The following is a 27,946-nucleotide window of genomic DNA, read 5'->3' as shown; positions in this document are numbered from 1 at the left end:
ATAGGCTCCCGACAGGTGAAGGTTTCGTGGCTTATTCATTAGTATCTTCCACGCTACGTAAGCGCTGTAATGTCTTCAGGAGATCGATGTGCAGAAACACTAGAGGGCCGGAGGTGTGTGGATTTAGTGCAGGACCCCTAAAGCGCTCGAGGACGTGGCGCGAGGCCTCGACGCACTCGGGTCGAAGCGGCGCGAGATCTGCCCAGCAGGTGGGGCGCGAGAGCCTTTAAAAGCCCAGCGAGAGGCAGCGACCGACCCACTACCGTGCAACGGAGACCGTAGTCTCAGCGGCAATCAAAAAACGGAGTTGCAAAGTGCCGGTGATCGCGGCTCCGTGAGCGAGCGAGGAGTTTAACAACGCGGCGCTTTGGCGAGGAATACACACCGGGAGGGAGTGTGTGTGTGTGTGCAGCTATCCGCAAGGTTACTGAAGTGCAGTCAAAGAAAGAGAAAAGGACTCGGAACGGGGGGTAAAGAAACCCACACAAGATGTGCTGTGTTGCACTGCACGCTGCTGCTCAGAGTCGTTGATCTGCGTGTAGTTTCTCCTAGGCTGTAGTTTGAGTGGCTCGTCCCGCACACGGTGTGTCCGTCATTGGACCCATGACCCACTCCTGCCCGCTCCAGTGTGCACACCGCGCTGTCCTGCCGTCTGTGGTCACAGCCCGCCCGTATCCGGACACGACCAGGGGGGATTTTCTCTGCATTTCTGCGGCTTCACAACAGTTGTTCCATCGGAAGGGGGCAGGGAAGACCGTTAATTGATCAATTTTGTATTTTCAACGACATGGGGTAAGTGTTGGTGTACGATTCTGGGCTGTCAGTCGAGCCCATCCGAAACGGTACCTATCGGTGGAGGTTGCGTCTAACAACAAGTAGGCTACTTGGTCAGGGAGAGCATGCGTTAGGCTGCAGACACGACCGGCCACACGTGAGAGGTAACTGCAGTGATCCACGCTTAGTTTCTCTGTTTGTTTAGTTGTGCTTAAACTTAATCGATATTCTTGCACGAGGTTCTGCGTGTAGAATTGCTTGCTGTACTGAGCAGTGGAGTTTTTTTGTATTGACATTACAAGTTAAACTTCACTAAACAATTCGTGTATCTGCAAATTCTATTAGGAGTGATTATAGCAATATCACAGTTTTGCTATGTGCTCAGGATTGCCCTTAGCAGTAGTAGCCCGTGTAATTGGGTCATTAGTAGATTCTGGATCATAGTGTAGCCTGTTTGATGAAACGGTCACTCAGATACATCCGTTAAATCCACATTAATGGGTAAAAGATGGCATTAGTGCGACCATAATAACCTGTTATTCAGTATGTCATGGAGATGCACTAACAGTAAAGAAATGGTACATTATTGTATTATTTTGTATAAGGTGTGCGCGCGGTAGTTTTCACTGGGATTGTTTCTTTAATTGCAGAAAAGGAAGCTCGTCCGTGCAGTAATAATGTTTACGACCCACAGAGAAAGGTAAGCAGTCCCGTCCATGGTGCCACGGTGTGACATGACTTCACCCACGCCACTTATCTTAGATTACATCACCTCCTGTTTCACGTCCTCGGACCCAGGGCCTTCAAATCAAGCAGTGCGGGTCTATATTTATTCAGGACTCACAGTGGCCCCTGGGGTATTCAATTCTCCAACACGAACTGGTTCAAGACAGGTTCTTACAAATCCCCGTTCAACTGGATCGCAGCGGTTAAACCTGCACTGACAATCCACAGCCTGACTTGGCAACTCTCGCGCCAGACGGCGTGGCCTCGTCACGCGGGGGGCGTCACCAGAAAGGTCACGTGATTATATATGATGATTAATTAATTAATTGCTCGTCGCCGCGGGAGGAGCTTCCCACTGTGGGCACGAGCGCGGGCACGAGCGCGGGCGCGTGCCGAAAGTGTTGCGGCGCCGACCTGATGGGCTGTTCAACAGACTCGATGTTGGTAGGTCCAGATGATGTAGAAAGCCGTGAATAATTCGCCTCGGAGCTGTAAAGGTGTGAGGACTTCAGAAAAGCGCATGGCCTCATTTCTACTTTTGAACGCCGCCGTCCGCCCTTGAGAGACGGTCCCTCACGTTAGAACTCGGAGGTGTAACTGTCACTAATATGAATGTGCACCGTCAGTTTATAACCCATTTTAATTGTTCGCACAACACTTTAAAATACTTTCCTCTAAAGGCTCTTTTAACAATAATTGTTTCACAGGGAATGTTTGTATCTTGCAGTAATTCGGTGTAAACTAATGGAAGTGCAAATCCGTGGTCATTTGACAGATGGAGACATACAGACGTGCACACAAACACACCAACTGAAGATGTAACATCTTGTTAATAGAAAGGGCTTGTGGTGGTTTGCATGGTTTATTAATAGAACAAGAAATTATTTGTGTAGGGAGCCTGTTCCTCTTTTGTTTGTGTATGTTTGTGTGTGTGTGGGGGGGGGGGGGGGGGGGGGGTTGCTCCAGTTTGATGGAGAAAATGGAACATAATTCTATTAATCCTTCTGGCCTGGGAGCAGTGTTTAGGTCACAAAGATTAATGCCACCCAATTGGCTGTTCCTGGATCACAACAGCACCCGATCACATTGACTGGTGACCATACTGTCTGAAGCATCACCTGTATTGGCCTCTCCGTACAGTGTTACACTCACGCTGGACACAACTGCTGAGTGCAAACTCGCTTGTGCTCAGGAGCTGTAAATGCCGAACGAACGAGATCTTTCAAGTTATTGTTGTCAGTCAAGGCCTTTGACTGGCCATTAAGCAAAATGCATGCATGCAGAAAAACCGTCCGCTGAAAATCTCAGTCCCTCGTCCTTTTCAGACCTTTCCTGATCTGAGCAGCATGACTGATAAATGGGAGGGGAGAGGAGGTGATGTCATGAATGACAAGCATGTGGAGCGTACTGCAAGAGCCAAGCATCAGTGAGAGTGTTTGTGCCTCCTGTGACGGTGTGTGTGAGTGTGTCATGCTCATCTGGCCCAGGAGAGAACCGTTCAGTGGAATTCTGGGAATTCAGTCTGGGCTATTCCAGGCAACCAGCTAAAGTGGTGAGGTGGTGTCCCCGGGGTCGCTGCCGAGCAAGGGTTCAATCATCCCGGTGGTGTGTGTGTGTGTGTGTGTGTGTGTGTGTGTGTGTGTGTGTAGGTGGGTGCATTGATGTTGGAAAACAATGTCAGACAATGACACCCCAGCATGGATTACCCAGAGATCAAAAGGAACATGGCGTTTATGTTCCAGACTGGCATGACGTGGGCATAAGTGATGACGTGCGTGGGCGCTGATGCCCGCGTGTTTGGCTTCTTGGGGATCTGTAGGGCAAACTACTGTAATGCAGCGTCATTCCAAACTTGCCAAATTCATGCTTGAAACTTGCAGTCGTTTGCTGCTATTAAACAAAACCCAGATTTTTGTAATGTGGAGTTATGGACTGCGGTTTGTACGGTGGGTGGATGCACTGTGGAGGTTTTGCGGCGTCCACATCACCAGAACACAAACGGGCTCTTTTCTGCTGCCTTTTCAAAGTGGTTCACTTCCTCTCTGCCATTAACAGCGTGAAGTGCTGAGACGTGCCTCGGTCTGAAAGAGAGAGATTGTTTTACGCGAATAAATGCAGACAGAGCCAAGAGCGCTGTTGTTTTAAACTGACTCCTGAATGCCCTCTGTGCTCTGTTCAGTACTGTTCAGTACTGTTTCAGTTGCAGCCTGTATTCATACAGCCAGACCACTTTGTCAGATCTCCAGGGAATGAGCGGTGAGGATTATTCACTGTGTTTATTGAATGGGTGTGTGCTGGTCATTTTTGTCCTGATGATTCATAAGCCACTTGGGTTAGATTTATTAGAACGGTATTGTGCGTCTGTTGTAATGTAGCATGTATAACAATACAAAGGTAGTTGGCCTCTCCTAGTTTTGTGTTTCACGAAGAAATGTTTGAAATTATACTCAGGTTCCGTATTTACATGAGTCTGAGCAAGTTTGAACTTGATTTGATAGCGATATCATCTTCACTGGTGAATACGTGTAAAAAAACTCATTTATTAATAGTATATTTCAGTAACTATTCACACGTTTAAAATGGTATGAATGTCTCTTTTTTCAGTTGTTAGACACGGGCATCAAGAGACAGGGTCATATCAACATTTGCTCTGCGGTGTTGGTGGTAGTGGTGGTGGTGGTGATTTTAATTTCTGCAATTGTAGGTGGCCTCCTTTTCCAACATTGTTCTTTGAAATGCATTGGTGATCATTAGCCTAAAAGCTCGTGCATTCTGCTCCAGCGATTGGCTGGTGTCTTCTCCTCAGTCCAGGGAGTCTTCACAACAGTCCAGGTTTCCTCGTGTTCTCAGCTCATGTCGTATTATTATTATTATGGAACAAAAGTCCCATGTCTAGCGCTGGAGACCGAGCACCAATCAGGACTAACAAGCTGGTTTTCCACATTCCTTTTTTTTTCCGTTTCCATGGAGATGGTTCCGTCTGCGGCGTTCGGCAGGGTTCCGCGTGTGGAATAGGCCGTACCCTAAAGCGGGTCGGGCTATCACCTCTGCCAGACTTTACGCCAGACTTTAGAACTTTCCCAGCACGGGGCGGGCCAGGCATTTGCCACTTTCAAATATTTATCCCCGTGTCCCAGTTACGAGCACAACGTGACTCTGCCAGCCCGTACGGAAGAGACACGGACGACGGCGTCCAGCACCGAGAGTCTCTCACTCCGTACATGCGGTGTCCTCTGCCCATGCTTTGCTGGCCCTCTCCTACCTCTGGATTGCGGGAATAAGAGCTCGATACTCCACCACACCACCACACCCCCACCCTGCCAGGCTCGGCATCAGCAACTCGTCCTCTACTGCCGAGGGTCTGAAGCAGTGTAGTCCCACACCTGTGTGCTGTTCTAACCCTCGCTGCAAGGGAACACACACAGTGGTCAGCTTGGCGTCCGCACTGTGCTCCAGGGCTTTCTGGAGATGGTACAGCTCACTCTGATTCCTGCGTTTGGTTTGCGACTCCGTTTGGGCGAATGGGCAGAAGTGATGGTTCCAGGGAACAGGTTGTAACACTGTGGCCCGACCAAATCCTCAATTGATTTTTGATTTTTACAAATCACTCTTTGGTTTTGCCAGAAGAGGACAAGGCTCTCCTAACAGCAGTGCAAAATCTCACCTTCTAGCAATTAATGCATCATCATGCTATAAAATCACTCGCTGGTAAGAGATCCTGGGATTCAGCTAAATCCAGCTAAAAAGAATCACCACTTTGACCCAAATGAGGCTTTTTGCTCATGGAACTTCAGAACCTTGAGCTCCTCGTACACTCAGATCTCGACACGACACCAAGACTGCTTGTTGATTCATCACTTCATAAGCATCGGAGTTTCATATACGGCATTATCAGAGAAGCACCCTTAAACTCTTGTTTTATGTCAAACTCTTTGGCTTTCGTTTTCAGAAATCTTAAAAAGAGGTCTGAAAATATGCTGCAGTTGCAAAGCGATGGACTGTGGTGGACAGAATGGGGTTTTTATGACGAGGATAGGTGTTTGATCCAGAGTCTACAGGCCATTCGCGGCTCTGTTTGTGCTCATTCTAAGGACAATGGTAGCAAAGTTGATCATAATATAGCTAAACGTTTTATATGCGGATTGATTTGGGGGTTACCTTGGAGGTGTGTGTGTGTGTGTGTGTGTGTGCGTGCAGGTGTTTGTGTGTGTGTGCATGTGTGCACGTGTTTGTGTGTGTGAGTGTGTGTGCCTTGTCCTATATTTTCTTTTTCTCATAGGGAGCAGCCCATTTTCAGCAGCCGGGCACATGTGTATGTGTGTGTGTGTGTGTGTGTGTGTGTGTGTGTGTGCGCGTGTTTGTGTGTGTGTGTGGGTCTTTTTCTCATAGGGAGCAGCCCATTTTCAGCACCCGAGCCCATGTGTTCCAGATCGATCCGACCACCAAGCGCAACTGGATTCCGGCCAGCAAGCACGCCGTCACCGTCTCCTTCTTCTACGACGCCAATCGTCATGGCTACCGCATCATCAGCGTGGGAGGCAGCAAGGTGAGCCAGGGTTGGAGATCTGGTTCCTCTACCTACATGACCACTGTAGACAGAACAGCATGCACCACCATTGTGGTTATCCAGTTAACTTCAACCCAATGTCAAATTTTGGAGCTGTTTCTGCTCCTCGATAGGCTAGTTTCATCCAAGCCACTCCCCGTCTAAAACAAGCAAAGAACACCTGAACATCTGGTGATTGCCAGACCAAACAGGCGTATTTGACCTTGTGGAGTTGGAACGTGAAGCAGCTTCTATTCAAGTGTGATGAGATAGTCTGGTGCATGTTCTGCTGATTTCTGATCACATCGAATGATTTGCTGGTGGTCTGATGTGAAACATAACCCAGAATCCAGCAGGAGGGTGACCCAGTGAGGCGTGGCTCTGGATAAAGGATCATTTATTGTTCTAAAAGCATGTAAGCATGGCTTAAAGATTCAGGGGTTGTTTCATCACAGGGCTGTGCACTCTCTCACTGTGAGATGCAGTTTTTTTCCTTCCTTTTTAAGTAATGAACAGGTTTGGACTACAGTTAGTGATTTCAGTATCAGCTGGATAGAGAGAAGCACATCACACTTGTGCCATTATTAATCAGCTACCTGTTCCTATGAAACAGACTTTTAAATGTAATATGCACATTAAAAATTTGATAGCTACCTAGACTGATTTAATGTATGAAATTCACTTCCCCTGATACATTTCTGGAGAGGTTTATGATGTATAAATTCAAATCCTGCAGGGTTTCCCAGCTTGTCTCAGTGTTTAGACATACCTCAGACTGTGACAATATCACCAGTGTGTAGACACACCTCAGACTGTGGCAGGGTCGTTGTAGTAAGCATATCCTCGGATCCAGAGCTCACATCTCTGTTGATACCAGAATTAGCGTTAAATAGTGTAAAAACGTTTGGTTTCCCTGCATTCCTAAACTGGATGAAATGGACCTGATATGTTGTTAAACTTTGTGTTTGCTGTCTTTGGTTGAGCGTTTAAAGAACGGTGAAGTGCATTTGCATACATGTTTTTGTCAAAAGATTCCTCTAAAAGAGCATTTACATTTAACGACTCAATGTCTAGAAAAGAGTCAAGAAATGTCTAGAAAAGTCTAGAAAAGAGTGCAGTGGGCAGTGCTGAGGGGCCTACCTGCACTTTAGTGCCAGTCTGTCCAATCGATGTCAGTCGATGGAGCGGCTCAGGTGTCCTGAGGCTGGAGGTGCTGCTCTGATGGGTGGAAACACTGAAGGTCGGAGGTGTTGATCACCGAGGAGAGAGCAGCCGCTCGTGAGGAGAACACGTACGCAGATCACCATGGGGAATGTGGTTGGATCAGGCTTGGGCTTGTGGCCGTGAGTGGAAAACGGAGCCCGAGTCGGGGCTTTCTTCGTGATAAACACTCATGGAAGGTCTAATTTTAATGGATTTTGTTTTTTTGGTGTTTTATTTTGTTGCTTTTTTTTCGCTGCGGTATTTCACATGACATTTCCAACCTCTTTTATGTCGGAGTGACTCACTATTGTTTGCTGGGTGTTCTTTCTTTCTTTCTTTCTTCCCACAGTAAAACATGAAACCGCCTGCAGTATGAACTCCACTGCCGGCCGTTCTCAGAGTATTATTACGAGTTCTGTGTTTTTTCGCCTTTATTTTCTGGTGAAATCCCCCTTTTGCTGAAGCCCAACTGTAAACGTCTGGTCACATGTTTGCAGTAACTGACAAAAAAATTCACCACGACCCGTTGTTTTATAGGAGAATTAGTTTTGCAGGAATAAATGTCCAACTACAACACGGACGTTTTAGATGCATGTTTACTGCCATTTCAGCAACAGTATCTTGTTTTTTAGATAGGAAGACTACATTCATTCCATTTAATGACAATGATGCAGTGAATCTCTGTTCTGTGGTCAAGAACAGGGCGCATGCGTATATTTGTTCCTCTACTGAGATGTCAGTGTTAGTAAAGGAGTGTCACTAAGGAAGTGAATTAAGGGTCCCCTTTCAAGGTTTGTGTGGCTGAATCTCTCCACCCAAAGCTCTGGTTGGTCCTGGATTATAAGAGCTTACTGGGACATTTGCAACCCCCAGCTGGTTTGAAATTGACCCACATCCTAGTTCCACGATTCATGGGCCTGCCGATTTGTGGAAATCTAGTCACATGACCCCTCGTACCCCTGACATGAGGAAATCAGGGAGGGATGGGGAGATATATATATTTGAGCTGATGCTTATTACTATTATAAATTGGCCTCGGTTTTTATTCCCAAATGTATTTTTGGGTTTGCGTTTACCGAGGAAGAAAAGGCAGGATGCCTCTTTCTGTCTGATATGATGCAACGGACTTTGTGCTTTTACATGTAAGAGGACAGGCTTTCTAATTACATGTCAGTGGTCCCTCCCGATATCGAAGGCACCAGATGGTGACAGAACTGACAGCCCACCTTTAAACAGAAGCCCAGTCGTCCTGGTTCTGTCCGATTGACACGGGCATGGCTGCAGCCCGGCCTCCAGGGCCGTGCTCACGAGAGGACCCGTTCCAGAAGCCCAACGGTGTTTCTGGAGCGGTTTGTTCCATGTTTATGCCTCACTGCCAAGCTGACACTTGTTTGCAACCCAAAAACGTGCCACCCCACAGCGATCCCGTGATCAGAGACTGGCCACTCACCACGAATGGGTAGATGGGTAGATGATACTGCAGGACTTCAGATAGGTTCCTTGGTTCAAGCAATGCTCCTGTGTTCTTAAACAACACACATTTCTAATAAAGTGGGTAAAACATGGTGCCTTTCCTCCTGTTTGTAGGATACTGACTCGTTATCCCATACTGGTTCATTCCCACTGTGTGCACAGGCCATCATCAACAGCACCATCACTCCCAGTATGACGTTCACCAAGACGTCTCAGAAGTTTGGCCAGTGGGCAGACAGCAGGGCGAACACGGTCTACGGCCTGGGCTTTGCCACCGAGCAGCAGCTTAACCAGGTAACACTCACGCTCACAGGTCCCAGGCCTGTGGTCCCAGTGGAAGATCACAGCGGCCCCCTGTTCAAGTCTGACCCAGGATCAGCATCCGCTCTGCCGCCACAGGCCTGGCCCCAATTCGAGCCTGATCCAAGATCAGCGGCGCACACACGGCTCGGTGCAGCCCCCTCTCTCCGCACAGGCCAGCTTTTATTGCACATGGAAACTTGATCTGAATAATCTTCTCTCTGCTGTTGCAGCGATATTAAAATGGGGAGCAAATTTGATTTCAGTTAACAACATTTATTGGTGCATCACTTATAATGCCATTTAGGTGATGTGGTTACGCCAAGCAGAATGACAGATGATTGTGGGAAGGTCACAACAACAGTAAGAGAGGTTTACGAGCTATGGTCTGGGTTTAGGGTCTAGGTTTAGGGTCTAGGTCTAGGGTCTAGCTTCGTGGTTCTGGCAGTGTTAGCAGTAATATGGTGTCGTGTCTGTTGACCTGTTTTTTGTTGTAGTTCGCTGAGCGCTTTAAAGAGGTGAAGGATGCTACCCGGCTGGCACGAGAGAAGTCTCAGGACAAGATGGAACTCGTCAACCCTGCCTTAAATATCGCAGCCCCTCAGGTGGGCATTCCCTCTCTCTCTCTCTGTCTCTCTCTGTCTGACTCTCTCTCTCTTTCTCTTTCTCTCAGATTGGTTAATTGATGTTTAAGCCACTGTGATCTTTTTCTCTTTCCGATCGTGTGATTTAAAACTTTTGTTTATAGGAGTAAATCTATATGGTCAGTGTTCTGGAGGACGTATCTAGGTGTGTGAAGACGCAGACAATCCTCTGAAGGCATGATGTAGTTTATTCAGACTACAGAAGACTCAGGCCTTGGGCATTTTGAAAAAATATGACACTAACATTTAGAATGTAATTATTTTAGAGTAGAAATGTGATGTTTCAACTGTTTTAAATCGTTGCACGAAGCTTCAGAAGGCCTCTATAAAAAAGAGAGATTTTTCATGCGATGCTGTTTACGAAGCCACAGCTTTGAACGACAGGCTATGCCTCGGAGACACAAGACCACTGCTGTGGAGTGGAACTCTCTGTTCACAAGTGCAGCTCTTCCTAGCCAATCATAGCCAGGTAGGCGGCGGACGGGCATGTGTGTGTGTGGATGGGTATACGGCTCCACAGCCTACAGCATGGCAGTTATAAAACCACCACATAGTGGGTGGGGCCTGATGGTGAGCTTCATTGGAAATGCGCATGTTTAATTAATGATGACAGAAAAGACCGGCATGTTGCGCAACGTCCCACCCTTTCATATTTAAGACATGTAAAACGTGTGTGTTTGACAGATAAAGCCTAGGCTGGTTTTTCTCAGAGGGATACACTAGCTGTCCAGTCGTGGAAGTTAGGTGTGAACTTCCTGACGGACAAGTGTTTTGAACCCGCCGCGGCCAGACAGGCACCGCTATATTTAATTCCAAATTAAATTTCCCAGTAAGCAGACGTGGTCGCAGACGTCTAACCCGAGACGGCTGAAACCCGACCCAGCCCACCACAGAGGTGAGGGTGGCTTAAAGCAGAGATGGAGTGGGAGAGGAGAGGAGAGGAGAGGAGAGGAGAGAAAGATGAGCTGGGTCATTCATCTCCATGGGAAGAGGGAGGATAAATAGGGCAGAGATAAAATTATCCGGCTCGGCTCGCGCTGTCTGCCGGGCTTTTCAGGCCAGCGGAACGCTCCGGAGCAATTAAGCAATCAGCCAATCAGCAGGTCCTCTCGCTGCGCGGCTAATGGCCGCTGTCGCCCTGGAGGGCGGGGCTTCCTACGCGTTCTGTTTCGCCCCGCGGCTTCGCCAAGCTGTCGCCGGGGCAACCGAGACGCCTGACTGCATTCGTTGGTTCGTTTTAACATTCTTGTCCTTTCTCCTTTTTCCCATGTTGCCTTCCGGGTTTCTGCAGTTCTCACAGGTGAGTAACGAATGTGTCATGCGTGGGAATAAGGAGCGTGGTGGGGTTTGTCCTCTTTGTTGCCTGGTTACCCAGCAGGTCAGCTAGGACAGGCATTGGCAACCTGCCACCAGGCCTTTCCAGAGCGCTAGCCCCAACGCGCTAGCCCCAATGCACTAGCCCTCGGGTAACCCACACTACAATGCGTCCCACTGTCCCCGCCCCCCTTCGCACCACCTCAAATCGCTCACACGTGGAGCGGCCCCAGGGCTGCTGAGAACGAGCCCGCCGGTGATCCCTCCTGTTTGGTGACCCATACCGCCACCCGGTGGAGGTCACGAGAGCCTAGCGGGGGTCCCTGGGGTGGTGCCTGCGGTGGGCGTGCAGAAGGGTGTGGAAGCCGCCAAGCAGTGGCAGGGGGCGTAGGGGGCGATAGAGAGCAGGCCTTCCTGAAATGATCACGGAGAGAGAGAGAAAGAGCAGGAGAGACAGTAAAGGAATGTTGCCCTGTCGTCTTGCCCTATTTCACTCGTAAGAGAGCCCAACAACCGCTAATTGCTAGTTTATCACACTTAATCATCACCTGAGTCATACTTTTATCATCCGTGACAGATATGGAGAGAGAGAGAAAGGTTGGTTTTAATCACTGGAGGTGATGGTTTGCTATTTTTACACAATTTAAATGGAGATATCTGGAATGAGATTGGATGTTATGGTTTCGTTTTGTGCGTGAGATCTGCTCGCTGCCCCAGACCTGCTGGCCTGTGAAGGTGTGGTAGACATCGTGTAGAACTTGCTGGCGTATGAAGATACGGTTTCTCACCTCCAGTAGTCCAATCACATTTGCGACCGCTCTTTAATGAACATCGTATTTTGACAACAGCGCTACAGTTTAGATGCTGCACACAATAATAGGCGCGAAGCAAATCCCACTTCAGGGTAATTATTCACGCTGGACTCTTACTTTGAAGCCCGTAGCCCTGGACTCTTAATTTGAAGCCCATAGTTGTCACACACATTTGTTTTCTTGTTTATAATGCTTGCTTTCTAAGACTCATTTTTGGATTGAGTGTTTGAGGTTATACCGCGGTGTGTGATTCACACATTACCAGCATTAGCTGGACAATCGTCCTCACTGGACACTCTTAGCCAATCACATCTCTGGCAGTTACTGCACCAATTAAAAGGCGGTCTAGTTTAGTCCATCATGCGTGACCCTGGCACTGCGACCGGCTGTTTAAACTCAAGGCTTGCATGATCCATCTGTCTTTCCAGCACTGATGTGTGTGTGTGTGTGTGCGCGCGCGCACCGAACCGACTGTCCCATTCTTGTCGCAGGACCTGTCCGACGAGCTCCAGTCGCCCCCGGTGATGTGTGTGAACGGGCCGGACGACAAGCTCTTCCGGAGTCAGAGTGCGGACATCACGCTGTCCTCGGAGAAGGAGCGCATCAAGAAGATGCTGTCCGAGGGGTGAGAGCACCGTGGACACGCGGCACACGCGACACGCCGCAAAGCACCGAGCGCACTCGGGATTGACCACAGCACTACAACAACACAGTCTACCCGTCCTCCCCACAATCACACTGTGTGGGGGGTTTTTTTTGTCTCTTTCTTAGTTGTGTTCTTTTATACAGGAGGTTTCTCAGCTCAGTCCTATTCCCCTTTACGTTTGAGCCCCCACCTCCTCCTCTTCCTCCTCCTCCTCTTCCTCCTCCCATCACCACCTATGAAAGTGGCTGGGAAGCTCATTTTTCCCCGCAGTGGGGAGGGCAGGGCGAGTAGCCATTACAGCGTTGAGTCACGCTTAAGTGCTGTATCCAGTGCACTTCTGAGTGTGAACACTGGCACAGCGAGCCTCACCCCCCCCCCCCCACCCCCCCTCTGTCCTTTATTGGCCACTGGTGCTCTTTTTTTTCCCCTAAGTGTTGCTATGGTGAGCCTACGAATAATAAAATGCAGCAAGACAGTGAGGCTTGCATGGGGCCCACTTTTCTTCAACGCCTTGGCCTATTTCAGGGATGTCTGAGCAGGGAAAATGTCTTCTGCCCCCCCCCACCCACCCCGTTCAATTGCACAGGTGATTTGTGACATCTTATGAAACCTCAAACAACGTCTGTGATTTGTGATCCCAGACTGACATGTTGTGATTGGTCAAGCGTAATAAGGTTGCTTCTTCCTGCGTGAAACATCTCGTTTCAAAGACCTTTTAAAATGTCTTTATTTTGGCCTGTTTTGTCTAAATGCCACTGGAAGTCTTTTGGGGTCGTTTCTGTTTGTTCAGATTACCACATATATGACGCTACATTAATTTCATATTAGCCATGAAGGATACGCGATGAATTAGCCCTTCATTCCTAACAGGGATTCCTTTGAAAATTTACTGAAAGTCTGCTTCCAAAAAAAAAAAAAAAACTGGCCCTGAGAACAAGCGTCATGTGACCCAGCACGTCTGACACACGTGTGCCAGAACACGTGAATGAATTCCGCTTAATTAAATTTGAAAGCGGCTCGAGGGAGCCGTGTCAATGTGGCGTGGATCCTGGCGAGCCCTGACTGAACGTGTCGTCAAACCCCCCCCCCCCCCCCCCCAGCTCCATCTGCGAGATGAACCTGGAGGCGGAGCTCTTCACCCTGCAGGACAGCAACGCTAAGCTGGTGGCGGCTCTTCATGAAGCTAACGCTAACGTGGAGCAGTGGAAGAAGCAGCTGGCGGCCTACCAGGAGGAGACGGACAGGCTGCGTGAGCAGGTGAGTGGGGTCACGTGACCCCCATCCGAGCACACGTGTCACGTGTGCCGGACAGGCCGAGAATGGGGAGAACCCCGTTCCAGGCTGGACAGACAGCCACATGCAAACCCACGTGCCAGTCCAAACCCACGTGCCAGTCCAAAATGACAGCCCAGTCCAAACTACAGCAGTCAGACGCCCGATCCATACGTCCGTCTCACTCAAACAGCTGTCTGTCTCTCCTCTTCACTGTCTAAGTGTCTTTCATCCAGAGGCCACAAACCTGTTCGAAAGCCTCAACTCGCAGTCCTAGACAACAACACAAATGTAATTACAAATTCACACAATCACCTTAATCAAGTCCAAACATGGTTGCCTTTCTTCTCTTTGTAAATGGAGAGAATTGAAGTTAAAAATATCTTTGGGCTACAGTATTTGTTTATCTCTCTGTGACTCATTTTCAAAGCTCAGCATAGACAAGCCCCATTTACCAGAGATTGGTGACGTAATGTGAGATCAGACCGGTATCTTAACAAACGAACACTGACAGTCATGCAGCAGGCTGAACGAATCTGAATGCCCATTGATTTCTACATTTTAATTAACTAGAACATTAATATTAGCTAAAAGATTTATCATAATTATTTTTTATAGCATTCAGTTAATGTTTGTTCAGCATACGTAGCCATGTACTGGTTCTAATTGAAGCACTGGAGAAGAGGAGGAAAGAGCCTGGAGTTATGGCTGAGGTTGAGGATGGGTTTGAGGGCGGGGTTATGGATGAGGTTGAGGGTGGGGTTGTGGCTGAAGTTCAGGGTAGGGTTGTGGCAGAGGGTGGGGTTATGGCTGAGGTCCAGGGTGGGGTTGTGGATGAGGTCCAGGGTGGTGTTGTGGATGAGGTTGTGCATGGGGTCCAGAGTGGGGTTGTGGATGGGGTTGAGGTTGTGGATGAGGTCCAGGGTGGGGTTGTGGATGAGGTCCAGAGTGGTGTTGTGGCTGGGGTTCAGGGTGGTGTTGTGGCTGGGGTTCAGGGTGGGGTTGTGGATGAGGTTGAGGGTGGGGTTGTGGATGAGGTTGAGGGTGGGGTTATGGATGAGGTTGAGGGTGGGGTTGTGGCTGAAGTTCAGGGTGGTGTTGTGGATGAGGTTGAGGGTGGGGTTGTGGCTGAAGTTCAGGGTGGTGTTGTGGATGAGGTTGAGGGTGGGGTTGTGGATGAGGTTGAGGGTGGGGTTGTGGATGAGGTTGAGGGTGGGGTTGTGGATGAGGTTGAGGGTGGGGTTGTGGATGAGGTTGAGGGTGGAGTTATGGCTGAGGTTGTGGCTGGGGTTCAGGGTGGTGTTGTCTCCCTCACTATAGCTGGTTCACATATTCTGCTGCGTGGAGGTAAATTGGACTCCAAACAGACTGGAGTAGATTCCAGCCTCACGTTCTGCCACCAGCACATACTTGCCAACTTGCCTCCAGCAAGGTTTCTGATTGGTTAACAGATCTGTCAATATCATGGCTGGCCATCATGATTGGATTGCCTTGGTGCTAACCAGTCCAATCAGTGAGGTTCCTGCCCAGCTTCACTGTAACAGGATGACCTCAGATTATTGGCAGGGTTTCTGCTGCAGTCTGGTTCCTGGCGGGTGGCTAATGGCATTCCAGCTCCTCTGATATTTGAGAAAGTCTGAGTACCTGGTGAGGCTCATAAAGTCATATATACCCCATAACGGCCTGTCAGAGGAAGACTGTGATATCCAGAACGCTGCAGAGGAGATGAGGAGATGATGAATCCATGACGTGCACGTTTCATTATGGGGACACCAGCACCAACAGACTAGATACCTTTCAACGTACCTTAGATAATGTGAGGATCATGTTGGTGACATTGTTTATCCCCCTCTGCCCAACCCCCAACACTCTCTCTCTCTCTCTCTCTCTCTCTCTCTCTCTCTCTCTCTCTCTCTCTCTCTCTCTCTCTCTCTCTCTCTCTCTCTCTCTCTCTCTCTCTCTCTCTCTCTCTCTCACACACACACCTGTTGTCAATCTGGAGCTGCTGTCGATCAATGTTCATAATCATAATAATTTGAGTCTTGGTCCTCCCAAGGTTTCTTCCTATTCCCCACCATCTAGGGAGTTTTTCCTTGCCACTGTCGCCTTTGGCTTGCTCATTAGGAATTTGGACCCACAGTATTGTTAACTTTGTAAATCCTGTAAAGCGCTTTGTGACAACATGTGTTGTGAAAAGCGCTATACAAATATATTTGATTTGATTTTGATAATCAACCGTCACCCTTAGAGGTGCAATACTCTGCTTTTCTTTCTTCACTGGAAAACCAACAAGGGCAGGCGATCTCTCTCTCTCTCTCTCTCTCTTTCTCTCTCTCTCTCTCTCTCCCTCTCTCTGGTATGAATCAGGCGACCAGGTGGTTGAAAATGGTTCATGTCTCATGGGACAGGAGAGAGAGAGAGACAGAGAGAGTGTGTGTGTGAGGGAGTGAGTGAGAGAGTGAGTGAGTGTAGGGGTTTGTAGGACAGTTCTATCCTACTTTCAGTGGCCTAGTTAGGAGAAATGAAAAATCACTACGGGGATCTGGCGTCCCTCGTTCAGAGATTTTTTTTTTCTTCCTTCCTTTGCACATTTCAGTTAAAAATAAGATCCTCTCAAGACTCTGAGACCTTTGCAAGTTGTCCTTTTACATTTCGCCATAATCCTGCAATTCTGCACATGCATGTAGATACGCACACACGGGCGTGGCCGCACTGCAGAAGGAGCGTGGCTGTGTTGGCAGTGAGGGGGGGGGGGGGTGGTTTGAGGGGGGGGGGGGGGGGTGTAACGTGGCAGTTGGAGTACAGCAGAGGGAGGGGCCTCGCAGCCTCCACCTGCCCCGTGATTGGTGGGGAGCAGGCAGAACTGAAGTGTACCTGCCTCACCTCTCTGCCTCGGGAACCCCCGACCCCTGACCTCCTGACCCCCTGACCCTTACATGGAAGTGTGTAAGTGATCAAGAAAGTATATGACTCATTACATTTCCTGCATATTTCTCCTATATTATATTGTAGCAAGGAGACCATTTAACTATAAAGTATACTAAATTTTGTATCGATAAGCATATGGTGAGCCCAGAGGTGGGATTGACACAGTTTTTACACAAACTTACAAACTTTACGAGCTCTTGAGGTGCTGTGGAGGGGGAGATTCTTCATATCAAGGTCGTAGTCTGAGAGGTCAGACCTGCCTGCAGTGACCTCACGCTGACAGGGCACAAGGTTCAGAAGAAGTGTGATTTCCATTGACTCAAAGAGGTTCCTAATATATGTGACTCCAAAGATTTGAAAGACATGATTTGAAGTCTTTAATAACGTTAACGTAACTATTTTCTAGTTTAATTATATTAAAAACCAAAATCCAAAATGCCATCTATATGTGTCACATATTGTTTATGTGGTTTCTAAAGGTGTATTTCTAAACAAAGATACAACACAACCAGTGTTGCGAATAACGGCGTCATTTTGTCAGTAACGGGATAATATAATTAATTACTTTTCCTGTCGTTACAACGCTGCTGACGTTACTGGTCATTAAAAGCGGTGCGTTACTATATATTGATACACTAACAGTAATCCGAGCGGACCGCTGCCCAGACTAGAGAGGAGTAACAGATCTCGATAGGTCACAGTTCTCTGTGTAACACCTGTTTAACTTAACAAGTCAGTAAGCGATTGGCTAAGGCAGCGTTATGGTAGCCAATCAGAGCCAGTGTTTTTACATGCGTGCCGAAGTATACCCAGTGATGCACCAAACGGAGAAGAAGCAGAAATGGCAAGTCGGGAGTAAGCCGAAGAAAAATTATCATTTTCAAAGTGGCGATATAAACATTATTTAAGAAAATACTTGAAGTTCCTGAATGTCTACCAGACTGGGTATTTTATTTATTTAATTAAGAATAGAGGTTTTATTGTTAAGTTTATTTCTGTTCAGTTGTCTCAGGTTGAGAGAATTTAATAGATGTAAATGCACTTTATATAGTGTTTTTTATACAGAGATTTGGGATTTTAAAGGATTTTATCCTGCACTGGTCTGTTGATGTGCAATAAATATTGGGGGCAGTCATGGCCTGGCGGTTAGGAAACTGGTCTTGTGACCGGAGGGTCGTGGGTTAGACTCCCAGACAGGCCATGACTGAGGTGCCCTTGAGCAAGGCACCTAACCCCAACAGCTCCAACTGATTGGGGTGTAAAAATCACAATTGACAAAATATGGCACATTTAATTTATCAAAAGTTAAACACCTTTCTGATCTACTCATTTCAACTGCTTTTTCAAAAAAATCCTTATTCATTGGCATATAACTTTTCTAACTGTAACGCAAATAGTTACTTTCCCTGGTAACGAGTTACTTTTACTCTATAATAATTCAGTTACTAACTCAGTTACTCACTACTTGTTCAAAAAAGTAACTATAACTAATTACTTTTTTAAAGTAACATTCCCAACACTGAACACAACATTACTCCCCATCCATCCATCTGAACTGCTTAATCCTGCTAGTCGGGGTCACGGGTGGGGGCTGGAGCCAATCCCAGCATCTCCGGGCGAAGGCAGGGTACACCATGGGCAGGTCGCCAGTCCACCGCATGGCCAACACACACACACACACACACACACACACACACAATTTAGAGTGATCAATCAACCTAACACACATGTCTTTGGGAGGAAACCCACGCAGGCTCAGGGAGAACATGCAAACTCCACACAGAGCAGCCCAGACCGAGAATCGAACCCAGACCGCCTTGCTGTGAGGCAACAGTGCTAACCACCACACCACCATGCCGCCCCTGGCTCAAGTCTTATCTGGATACCCAAGGCGCTTTACAATTATCACAGCTACGTCACAGACAACCAATCACACACCGGCATACTCTCTACCAGGATCCACAGCCCCCTGGGGGACTGAATGGGGTGCAGGAAGGGGAGAGAGGACAGACCCTAGTGACAGAGCACCATCCACCACTGGACGGACACACACACACACACACACCAACAACATGTTTTTATTGAACAGAGAGAGACATAGACACACACTCAGGGAGAGACACAGACACAGACTCGGGGAATGCCAATTTACCTAACCTCCATGTTTTTGAACTGTGGGAGGAAACCGGAGATCCCGGAGGAAACCCACGCAGACACGGGGAGAACATGGAAACTCCACTCAGATAGGGACTTGAACCCAAGACCCCAGCGCTGAGAGGCAAACGTGCTAACCACCAAGCCACCGTGCTGCCCAAGATTTATTGTTATCAAGATTTATTTTTGAAAATATTATATATTTGTCTTATTGAGTAATCTAAAAGGCATGTAGGATTCCCCAGTAAAATGTAAGTGGTTTCCATATTAACCATCTTAAGTGGCCTAACATCGTGGTGTGTGTGTGCGTGTGTGTAGGTGGCAGAATTAGAAGCCCATGGAGTCCATGGGCCGAGCGACATTTTGAAAGACGAACTCACGCAGTCCCTGGAGGAACTGGAGGCTTTGCTGAAGGCCAAAGATGAGGTAATGGGGGATCTACAGGCCCGTTTGAGCAGACGTGTCTCACCCACGTCACTCTGCCTCCCTGTTCCCTCACAGACAAATCCGACTGCAGCTGTGTTTGTGTTTCAGGAAATCCGTATTCTCCAGGCGAAGAAGTCCAACTTCCACGAGATGGAGCAGGAGAGAGAGGAAGCCATTCACAGGCTGCAGGTGATCGTAGCATCTCGGCTACAGAACACGACATAGAGCCCACAGAACACATTCCACAGAAACCTGCCCTATCGTGGTCCTCACGAGTTAACAAACGTTACAGGGTAGCTCCTGTTAATGGTTCTTTCCACGATAATACATTATAAATCCTGTTCCCATCCACTTTTTGTGCCAGGCACATGCAGTATGATTTAAACAAGAGACTCTTTTGAAAGAACAGATGCGCAGTAGTGCAGTAGGGTGTGTTCGAGCCTGGAAGATAACCTAATGTCTCTAAAACGGGTGTCGTTAGCAAAAAGGCACTTCAGATCCAGGAGAGGCAAGGACATTAGAGAGACGTGTGATCTTAACTAATTCCACCTGGGTGCGGGAACTGATGGAACACAGGGTGTTTGGGCCAAAATGCAGGGGAACCCGTTTCTTCTGTGGTTCTCTGGTCATGAGCAGCCCGGCCGTTCACGGACCTTGACGTCACGCGTCTTTCTTCAGGAGCTGGAGATGCGTAACGTGGAGCTGGAACGGCGCGTCCAGGGCGCGGAGCAGAGCTTGGCCTCCACGCTGGAGGAGCGCGATCGCACCGACAGCGAGGTGCAGCGCGTCGTCCAGATCCTCGACGTCAAGATCTTCGACCTCAACGACCTTCGGCAGAGCCTGGTCAAGCTGCTGGAGAAATAGGGCGGGGCCGGCGGGGAGGAGCGGCCCACGGGAGGGCGGGCCGCGGGGGAGGCGGCCACCACACGCACCTTTAACTCAACGTCACGCCGCTGAAGGGGGAAGGGAGGAATACACTCGACCCGGCACGACCGGCGTCCCCAACGCGCCACATTGCAACACGTAGCGTAGCTCTGCTTTCCAGATAGCTCAGCGAGAGGCTGGTGACCACACACACGCTCAACACGTTTTGGGCTCTGAACTTTGCTTTGCCATTTTTCATCTTTTTTTCCCCCCCATTTGCACTCGGTTACATTTCACATTGATAACGGTCTAGCAATAAATCAATCAGTTTAAATGACCAAGTTGGGGGGCGGGGCCACTATTTTTGATACATGGAGTGAAGCATGACAGAACGTCTCCTCCCAGCAGCCGAATGTAATGAGGCAGATTAGAATAACGTTAAGTTGCATTATATTAAGTTGTAGATGTAAACACTGCACACTTTATGGATATATCAATAGTTGAATTAATGAGTGGTATGGTACTATTTACAAAATGTTTTATTTTTTAAATAAATGGCATAGATTATCATAAAAGCAGAGGTGGCAGCCAACAGCTGTGGGTGTTTTACAGTGAGCATGGAGTACACACCGGATTCACCGCTTTTACAGTTCCAGTTTAGTTTACATGAACTGGGGGAGGTGGGCTTCATTGTGACCACTGCTGACCGGCTGTACCGGTTGCGTACGGACGGGCGGTGTCAGAGCTGGACACACATACCAAAGACCAGCGGAAACACCACTGTTCTCCGAGGACGCTACTGTGCCGCCTCTGACGTTTATAAGGCGGGACGTGCTGTCCTGTATTTAAGGTAGCGGATGAATATGGGATGTAAGGACAAAAACGTAGATGCACTCATAGAATTGTACTAATTGGTAGAAAATACAATATACTGTTCATTTGTTACTCTTTAGGTTTAGGGGAGTAGTAGTTAAGTGTAAGTTAAGGCTCTTTTGCCCTTGAGGAACGCGAGCTTGTGGATGGGTGTAGTTGTGTAATTCCCGTGGCTTGCTTTCCCAGCTACATATCGGGCTTCTAAGTGTTGGTAAGATGTGGTGACGTGGGCCTTGTGTGTCCAAGGTTGCGCTGTTTCACTAAAGCTGTTCAGATCCGTCCTTCACAAGTTCATGAATGTGAACTTGACAAAAGAAACTGCTTTGAATTGTAGAAAAAAAACCCACATGCACAAACGTGTGCGCGTTACAGGGCCTGCCACCGACGTGAACAGAAGTCTTAATCTTACAGTGAATACGCACAGCGCAAAGTACAGACGCGGGTGTCGGGTTTTAACGCACTGAGCCGACCCCTACCTAACGATCACGCCACGGATTAGCTGTAAGCAGTCGTGTTTTACATTCCCGAAAGGGAGCATGATGCATCGTTTTAGAACAAATTCTAAGAGCACATAAATTGCCTGCAAGATCGTCCTCTTAAGGGACATGGTTATCAGTCCTCAGCTACACATTGGCTCCTTCTGCTTTGAACAGTACGCGGAGCTCCTGTTCCTCCGTGAAAGGCCTTATTCTGGTGCAGGTGCCAAAGGCTGCTAACGCTCGGGGGCACAGATGCCCGTTTGTGGCCTGCGAAACAGCCAAACAGGACTGTTCTCTTGCGGACTTTACCTTGAACTGTGCAAACAATACTGAGCATCTAGAGAAGTGTAAAAAAAATAGATCAGTATATCTGTGCACATTGTTTTACACTTTTATGCAGTTACTCAAAATTAGGCATCGTGGCCTGGCCTTGAACATGATTGGTTAACAACTCCGAGGTCTGTTTGTGCCGACCTTCTGCGGTTTCCATTAATAAAAAGAATCTCTGCAATTTTCACGGCTGGCGTGAATGGTGTTATCTCACTTCTTTCTAGGAAATGATAGAAAAGGCGACCGCCCCTGCGATTTTATCAGCCACCAATGAAGACTTTCACACTGAAAATCCTTTAACATTTTATTGTTAATAACCCCCAATCAAAAGCTCCCTGCCACGGGTAGTCCCGCCCTCCAGAAGCGCCAGCATCACTGTTCACTTCAGCTTCTTCTTGGGCCGCAGGTTGTTGGTGTGTCCACACTTCTTCTTGCGGCAGTTGACCGCACGAGGGTGGAGACGTGCGTAGCACCTAGACACCAAAAACGACAACGTTCAGCTCCCAGTGCAAACCCACAGATATCTGAAGGGGTCAGAAACCGTCACTAGTAACCAGGTGATGGAATACACAGACATAAAATGAGCTAGCGGTGTTTGGTCTGCATGAACGGACTTTTTCCTGCACTCACAATTGGATTTTTCAGCAAAATCAAGATCATCAGGTGTTCCAAATGTTTCTAAACTCCACCCAATCAACAGAAGTGTGTTATGTGTCCCCGAATTAACTCCGTTTATAACAATTCTAACTATATTCCACATCCTATTCTAATTCCTATTCTAAATTCTAAATGCCGGCTGAAGTCGAAGTCTGTAGGTGCCCAAACTGGGTTTTTCACTCTACTGAGTGTGTGTGTTACACAGAGGCTCCTTACTTGCGACAGATCATCTTCTCACAGTTGTACTTCTGAGCCAGCTGCCTGAGTGAAGGTTCGATGATGCCTCCTCTCAGACGCAGCACCAGGTGGAGGGTGGACTCTAGGGGACAGGCAGCCACACACCGATGAAACCACACCGGCCTTTACAACAACACAACTTCACGACGTAAAAGCAACGGTTAAATTACATTACTAGTTGATGTACATTTCACATGAACTAGAAACAGACACCGCACATACACAAGTGACCTTAACTGCTGTAGTGACTTCAAGATTACATATTTTTTTAAATTAACCGCCCAACCTAACTTTATGCAAGTAGACATGTCCACCCCAAAAGTACTATTAAAAGGCAACAAATTTTACATTCAGGATAAGCAAGTACCATACATCAGACAGCCTGGTACATGAAAAACTGCAACCATCTAACTCGCAGTGGTTCTTACACTTCGTCTAGTAGGATCATTTAGAGACCGGAGCCAGAGTACACCACACACCTTTCTGAATGTTATAATCCGACAGCGTGCGTCCGTCTTCCAGCTGCTTCCCAGCGAAGATGAGTCGCTGCTGGTCGGGAGGAATACCTGGAGACAGAACCGTGCGGTTAACGTGAGGCAGCCGGTGTGGGTGAGGTGCAGCATCTCCACCACCAGCTGTGGCCTCCACCCACCTTCCTTATCCTGAATCTTGGCCTTCACATTCTCGATGGTGTCGCTGGGCTCCACCTCGAGTGTGATGGTTTTCCCCGTCAACGTTTTCACAAAGATCTGCATCTTGCCTCACTGTCATGGGAAACACCATAAATAAACGTATTATCAATATGTGGTGTTATTACTTAAGTGGGGTGACTTAAGTTACCCCACTTAAGTTAACACTTACGTGTTAAGATACGAGCCAAGCCTATTCAGATTACAGGGTAGCATTACACAAATGATGGTAAAGGAGGGAAATCGCCACAAGGAGAGAAAAGATTTTAAAACTAAATGTAAATGATTTAAAAATATCTGGATGTATCAGCCCAATGTGGGCACTGACACTTAAGTCTTCAACACATGGCGCGTGGACACCATGAAGACACCAGGCGCCCGTTAGCTTCGTGGCTACATGCTACGCCTGCTTATAAATGCCATTTATTAACCGTGCAGTGCGATAAAACCCGATTGAAACGAACCCTGAGACGCTTATTTCGACACACACTAGTAAACACGTCTCCCAAATGGCCGAGCGAGAACTATATTTTACGAATTTCATGGAGCAAAAAATCTCACCTACCCCGCTGCACCCTGCCTCGGCGGAAAAAGACCGATGACTTATTTCCGCTCGAAACGTCCCCGCACGGAGACGCTGAACGCGCGGTGCTTCCCCCCAGTGGACGGGAGGACGCGGTTGTGCTGCCCCCTAGTGGACGAAAGGACGCGGTTGACCCTGCAGGACAACGGGCGACGTTTCCTATGATGTTGAGACATGAAAATGTATTGCCAACTATGTTTATTAGGTGTGGCTAGCGTCAGAATCACTTGCTTGCAATAAACTTGAACGTGAATTATCTTTTTAAATTACGTTTGATTCGTAAAAAAATATATAGCTAGGGTTAGAAAAAAAACTTGATAAGAACTAAACCGGTGCTGCAACATTGTCATTTGCAGATGTAAAAGAAACGAGGGACCTTAAATTGCTGTAGTGACTCCAAGATTATATTTATATGCCACGTAGCTCCCAGATAGTTTCAATATCAGTATTTCGAGCTACACCTAGTGTCACAACACGTAATTGCGGATCCATTATGTCCCGTGTTGACTCTTTTTGCTGTTGCTTAAAGAATTTGTACTGAGCCTTTATTTTTGAGTAATGTACATACATTCTGAGAGAAAGATTAAAATTGACAGATAAACGTAAAGAGAAAAGTCAACCGTCCCTGGGTGGGCTCGAACCACCAACCTTTCGGTTAACAGCCGAACGCGCTAACCGATTGCGCCACAGAGACATGCAGGTGTGGTTTGAATTGTATTTATATATTCAGGACGTTGGATCCATAGCATATCCTTAGATTGATGATTTTCTTTACTTGTATTATGATTATTACAACTCTGATTTAATAAGATCTGTATACTAGCTGGCTAAACTAGTTTAATTTTCCCTTTAATTCCAATCTAACCGGTAGCTCCCGTTAGAATGATGAAAAATAAAGACGAAACCTATCTAGCAAGCTAAGCTTCTGTGTATAAATCTCAAATAAACAAACAAACCTATAACTTAATAGCCGGAATTGTTATTATCTCGTCATGCCACAAGGGGGCGCCAAAGCCCAGATAACGTATTTTCTTTTTGCACAGAAAAAGGTCAATAATAACCACAACGTTTGAAAATGTAATAATGCTAAATATTTTCGTTTTAAAAGTCAGAATGGTAGTAATTAGTTTACTATTACAGTCTTCATGCAACAGACACAAAATGCAAAACAAATAATTACGTCAAACAAGGCATAGAAAATTATGCAATTTGATGCAAATTTTTGTACTGTTCTGTTGCTGAATTTCATGTTTTCATAGTTAGGGTTCACACACGTAGTGTGGGAAACCTATTGTTATTGTTAGGTTTTTTCTTCTTTCTTATTATTATTATTATTATTATTTTTCTCCGCATAAAACGCATACTGCAGCCTAAACCGTAAGGCCCAGGGAGACCAAACTTGGCAGACTGGTGTAGTCTGTTTGCGGGACCGTGCTAAAGTACAGAGACCCACATTGGCCTGATGGTGGCGCTATAGCGCAGCATTTTGCGTTTTGGTCCATATCTCCCACCCCGTAGGTCCTAGAAACAAAATTCCACTTCAGGTGCATTCCTTGGCTCTAGACAAACAAAAAAGCCTCAAGAACCATTAAGCTCCGCCTACTTAGATTTTTTGCTAATTTGCATAATATGCAAAACCTACTTTTTTATACTAGTCCCTGGTTTTTCATCGGATTTCTTCAATCTTGGTGTCAAAATATTCAGAAGAATCTCATTATCAATAAATTTGAACAAAATTGTTACATTTGCATACATTGTCGTTGTGACATGTCAATCAATAGCTCTGAGGCGTGGCCAAATTTACTTCAGCAGCTATATCTCAACAATGCTTTGACCTATCTTTATGAAAATTTATCAGTTGTTAGGGCACATGACTCAGAGGTCACAAGTCAAAGCTGGCCACGATTGTCCAATAGGGGGCGCTATAACATGGGGAAATTTGTTTCTCAGAAACCATTAGTCACATCAAGCCCAAACTTTACAGGCATCATCAGGGGCCCAAGTGGTATCAAGGCACACAATGATGACCTCATCACTCAAAAAACATGGCCGCCATGAGCCAATTAATTTTTATTTGAATTAATTGGCCATTTGACAGACTTACCATTGGCCAATCAACATGAAACCTCATCACTGTACATATCCCAGGACTATGTGTCATACTGTGCAGTGTTGAAACATTTGGCCACTAGGTGGCGCTATTTGTGAAAATCATACATAACTCCTCCAAATTTTCACTTAGGAACATGCAACTTGTTTCATTTTATACCTTGCAGTAGACCTGACAACTTTGCAATTACAAGTCCTATTAAAAAATGCATACTTTTGTCACATTCATCAATTGTTTGAAAATAGCTCTTTAAGAACTAGTCCTAGGAATTTGATCCAATGATGGCAAAAATGGCATAGGCATAATCTGTAGACACTGTAGTTAACTAAATAAGGAAAAAATGTTGCATTTTTATTTGTCTGATTGGTCAATTTTTCCATTATATCCTTCTGGCCATGCCATAAATGACCTTTATTGCTATCACTCATAAACCATGTAAGTGATCAACTCCCAATTTGAAAGGCTTTTATAGACTGAGGTCCTTGTGAGGTAGGCCAAGTTTGGTTCAAATTGGCCTGTCGGAGGCGCTACAGTACCCAAAAACCTGAGAAATCATAAAAACTCACGCAGCAATCTTGTTATGCAGAATACAGACAAGTAATGGGGCTTGTATGATTCAGATCAATGAGGTCTATAACATTGCAATTACATCTCATAACAAAAAGTGCACTGCCTGACCAGAAATGAACCTTTTAATTCACCAAAATGTCATTGCATTACTGAGATTAATGAGATATCAGTATGATAGTACTTGGGCTCCATCTAGTGGCCAAACACCGAAACTGACTGAAAACAATTGCTCACATGAAACACCACGCACACAAAGCTGATCTCAGCATGTGATTTAGTTCTGTGATCTGAATCATTTTGCCAATACACATTATTTTGATCCTTTTGGGCCTTTAGTGCCTCAGTTGAATTGAATGTTTTGTCACATTGATTTACTTATGCATTTTTTCCACTCAAACAGCTTCTATTCACTTTTGGGTCTAAAGGACCTATTGGGCTTCTTTTTGCCTATTGAGGCCAAGAGGCCAATTTGTTGGTCTAAAAGACCCTTTGGGCTTTTTTGCCTTTTTGTGTGTGAACCCGCCAATCGCCGCTTGCGGCTATATTTTATATTTAATATTCTTCATTTTAAATAGCGAAAGAAAGGACTTTAAGGAGACTACAGTGGTTAAACAATTTGAATGTACTTCAATAAATAATTTAAACAATACCACAATATTTTTTTCTCAGAGATATGATAAGTATTCATACTACAATCGATTATGAATATCATCATGGGACTTGGGTTTGTACATTATCAGATAACATTAGTACACTAGTTTTAAAAATTAACAAGAGAGGCACTCTTCCATTTAAATCATTTATAATAAATTAAACATGAAACACACAGACAGACATCTTTGTAGATGTTAATGCATACACAGAATATAAATATGGTGAATTTATGTTCCTTCATGTGATTCATGTGTATTTACTTTACCCTCTTATGACAGCTTTTCCCTTCTGGTCCTGCTGGACTCGGACCGGCCCACCACGGGTCTCCCGGGTCCGTCCACACATGCCTGACTCAAATCATCAGCTCAGAACCAAGCCCTCATGAGTGTACAGTGCGTGCGGGAGCGTAGCAGGGGGCAGGCCCGTGCAGGCCGGGTGCCGGCCCGGTTCTGGGAAAGGCAGCGCTGGGCGGATGAGTGTAGATCGGTGTGGGGGAGGGGGAGGTGCACATACACCCCTCACTGAACATCACACACCGTGGGTCTGCGCTTCGATTTCAATGAGCTCCACTATAAGAGGAACCAGTAGTGTCTGTGGTCATCAGACCCCTTATGTTTGTGGTCATCAGACCTCTTACATGTGTGGTCATCAGACCCCTTACGTGTGGACATCAGACACATTC

The 27,946-nt window shown here is 46.8% G+C and overlaps 3 protein-coding genes and 1 non-coding gene across 7 annotated transcripts in view; 1 reads left to right on the top strand and 3 right to left on the bottom strand.

The window, feature by feature from the left end:
- Window positions 1-238: 238 nt before the first annotated feature.
- Window positions 239-21,999, top strand: LOC143493115 (homer protein homolog 3). Of its 2 annotated transcripts, none has more exons than XM_076991283.1 (10): window positions 239-792; window positions 1,425-1,474; window positions 5,890-6,046; window positions 8,885-9,016; window positions 9,520-9,627; window positions 12,284-12,417; window positions 13,539-13,695; window positions 19,111-19,218; window positions 19,327-19,407; window positions 19,897-21,998. In XM_076991283.1, exons 2-10 carry the CDS (start codon window positions 1,452-1,454, stop codon window positions 20,080-20,082), a joined length of 1,086 nt encoding a protein of 361 aa, XP_076847398.1. In that variant the 5' UTR covers window positions 239-792; window positions 1,425-1,451; the 3' UTR covers window positions 20,083-21,998. The 2 variants fall into 2 exon arrangements, with proteins under 2 accessions (XP_076847398.1, XP_076847399.1); XM_076991284.1 differs by lacking the exon at window positions 239-792 and adding an exon at window positions 852-938 and having other exon boundaries at window positions 19,897-21,999.
- Window positions 22,000-22,055: 56 nt separating this feature from the next.
- uba52 (ubiquitin A-52 residue ribosomal protein fusion product 1) lies at window positions 22,056-24,040 on the bottom strand. Of its 2 annotated transcripts, none has more exons than XM_076991285.1 (5): window positions 23,913-24,040; window positions 23,311-23,422; window positions 23,138-23,224; window positions 22,638-22,740; window positions 22,056-22,237 (listed from the first exon to the last, which is right to left on the bottom strand). In XM_076991285.1, exons 2-5 carry the CDS (start codon window positions 23,411-23,413, stop codon window positions 22,144-22,146), a joined length of 387 nt encoding a protein of 128 aa, XP_076847400.1. In that variant the 5' UTR covers window positions 23,414-23,422; window positions 23,913-24,040; the 3' UTR covers window positions 22,056-22,143. The 2 variants fall into 2 exon arrangements, with proteins under 2 accessions (XP_076847400.1, XP_076847401.1); XM_076991286.1 differs by having other exon boundaries at window positions 23,909-24,023.
- Window positions 24,041-24,550: 510 nt separating this feature from the next.
- trnan-guu (transfer RNA asparagine (anticodon GUU)) lies at window positions 24,551-24,624 on the bottom strand. The gene has a single exon. It is a non-coding gene; the product is annotated as a tRNA-Asn (tRNA).
- Window positions 24,625-27,223: 2,599 nt separating this feature from the next.
- The window catches only part of cers4b (ceramide synthase 4b), an 8,125-nt gene continuing 7,402 nt past the window's right edge, over window positions 27,224-27,946 (bottom strand). For both annotated transcript variants that reach the window (XM_076991281.1, XM_076991282.1), the window contains exon 11: window positions 27,224-27,946. This exon is cut by the window's right edge and continues 687 nt beyond it. The gene's annotated coding sequence lies outside the window, so the exon portion shown is untranslated.

Source organism: Brachyhypopomus gauderio, unplaced genomic scaffold (genome assembly GCF_052324685.1).
Source record: "Brachyhypopomus gauderio isolate BG-103 unplaced genomic scaffold, BGAUD_0.2 sc82, whole genome shotgun sequence".
NCBI lineage: Eukaryota > Metazoa > Chordata > Actinopteri > Gymnotiformes > Hypopomidae > Brachyhypopomus > Brachyhypopomus gauderio.
The sequence above is the reverse complement of the archived record's forward strand: the minus strand, read 5'-3'. Positions and strand labels throughout refer to the sequence as shown.

Excerpts from the sequence above, each read along its gene's own strand:
- LOC143493115 (XM_076991284.1), top strand. The coding sequence starts at position 1,452 with ATGTTTACGACCCACAGAGAAAG. Across the intron at positions 9,017-9,519 it reads CCGAGCAGCAGCTTAACCAG|TTCGCTGAGCGCTTTAAAGA; the intron begins GTAACACTCACG and ends TTTTTGTTGTAG. Across the intron at positions 9,628-12,283 it reads TAAATATCGCAGCCCCTCAG|GACCTGTCCGACGAGCTCCA; the intron begins GTGGGCATTCCC and ends TTCTTGTCGCAG.
- uba52 (XM_076991285.1), bottom strand. The coding sequence starts at position 23,413 with ATGCAGATCTTTGTGAAAACGTTGACGGGGAAAACCATCACACTCGAG. Across the intron at positions 22,741-23,137 it reads GGATTATAACATTCAGAAAG|AGTCCACCCTCCACCTGGTG; the intron begins GTGTGTGGTGTA and ends CCTGTCCCCTAG. Across the intron at positions 22,238-22,637 it reads GAGAAGATGATCTGTCGCAA|GTGCTACGCACGTCTCCACC; the intron begins GTAAGGAGCCTC and ends TTTGGTGTCTAG.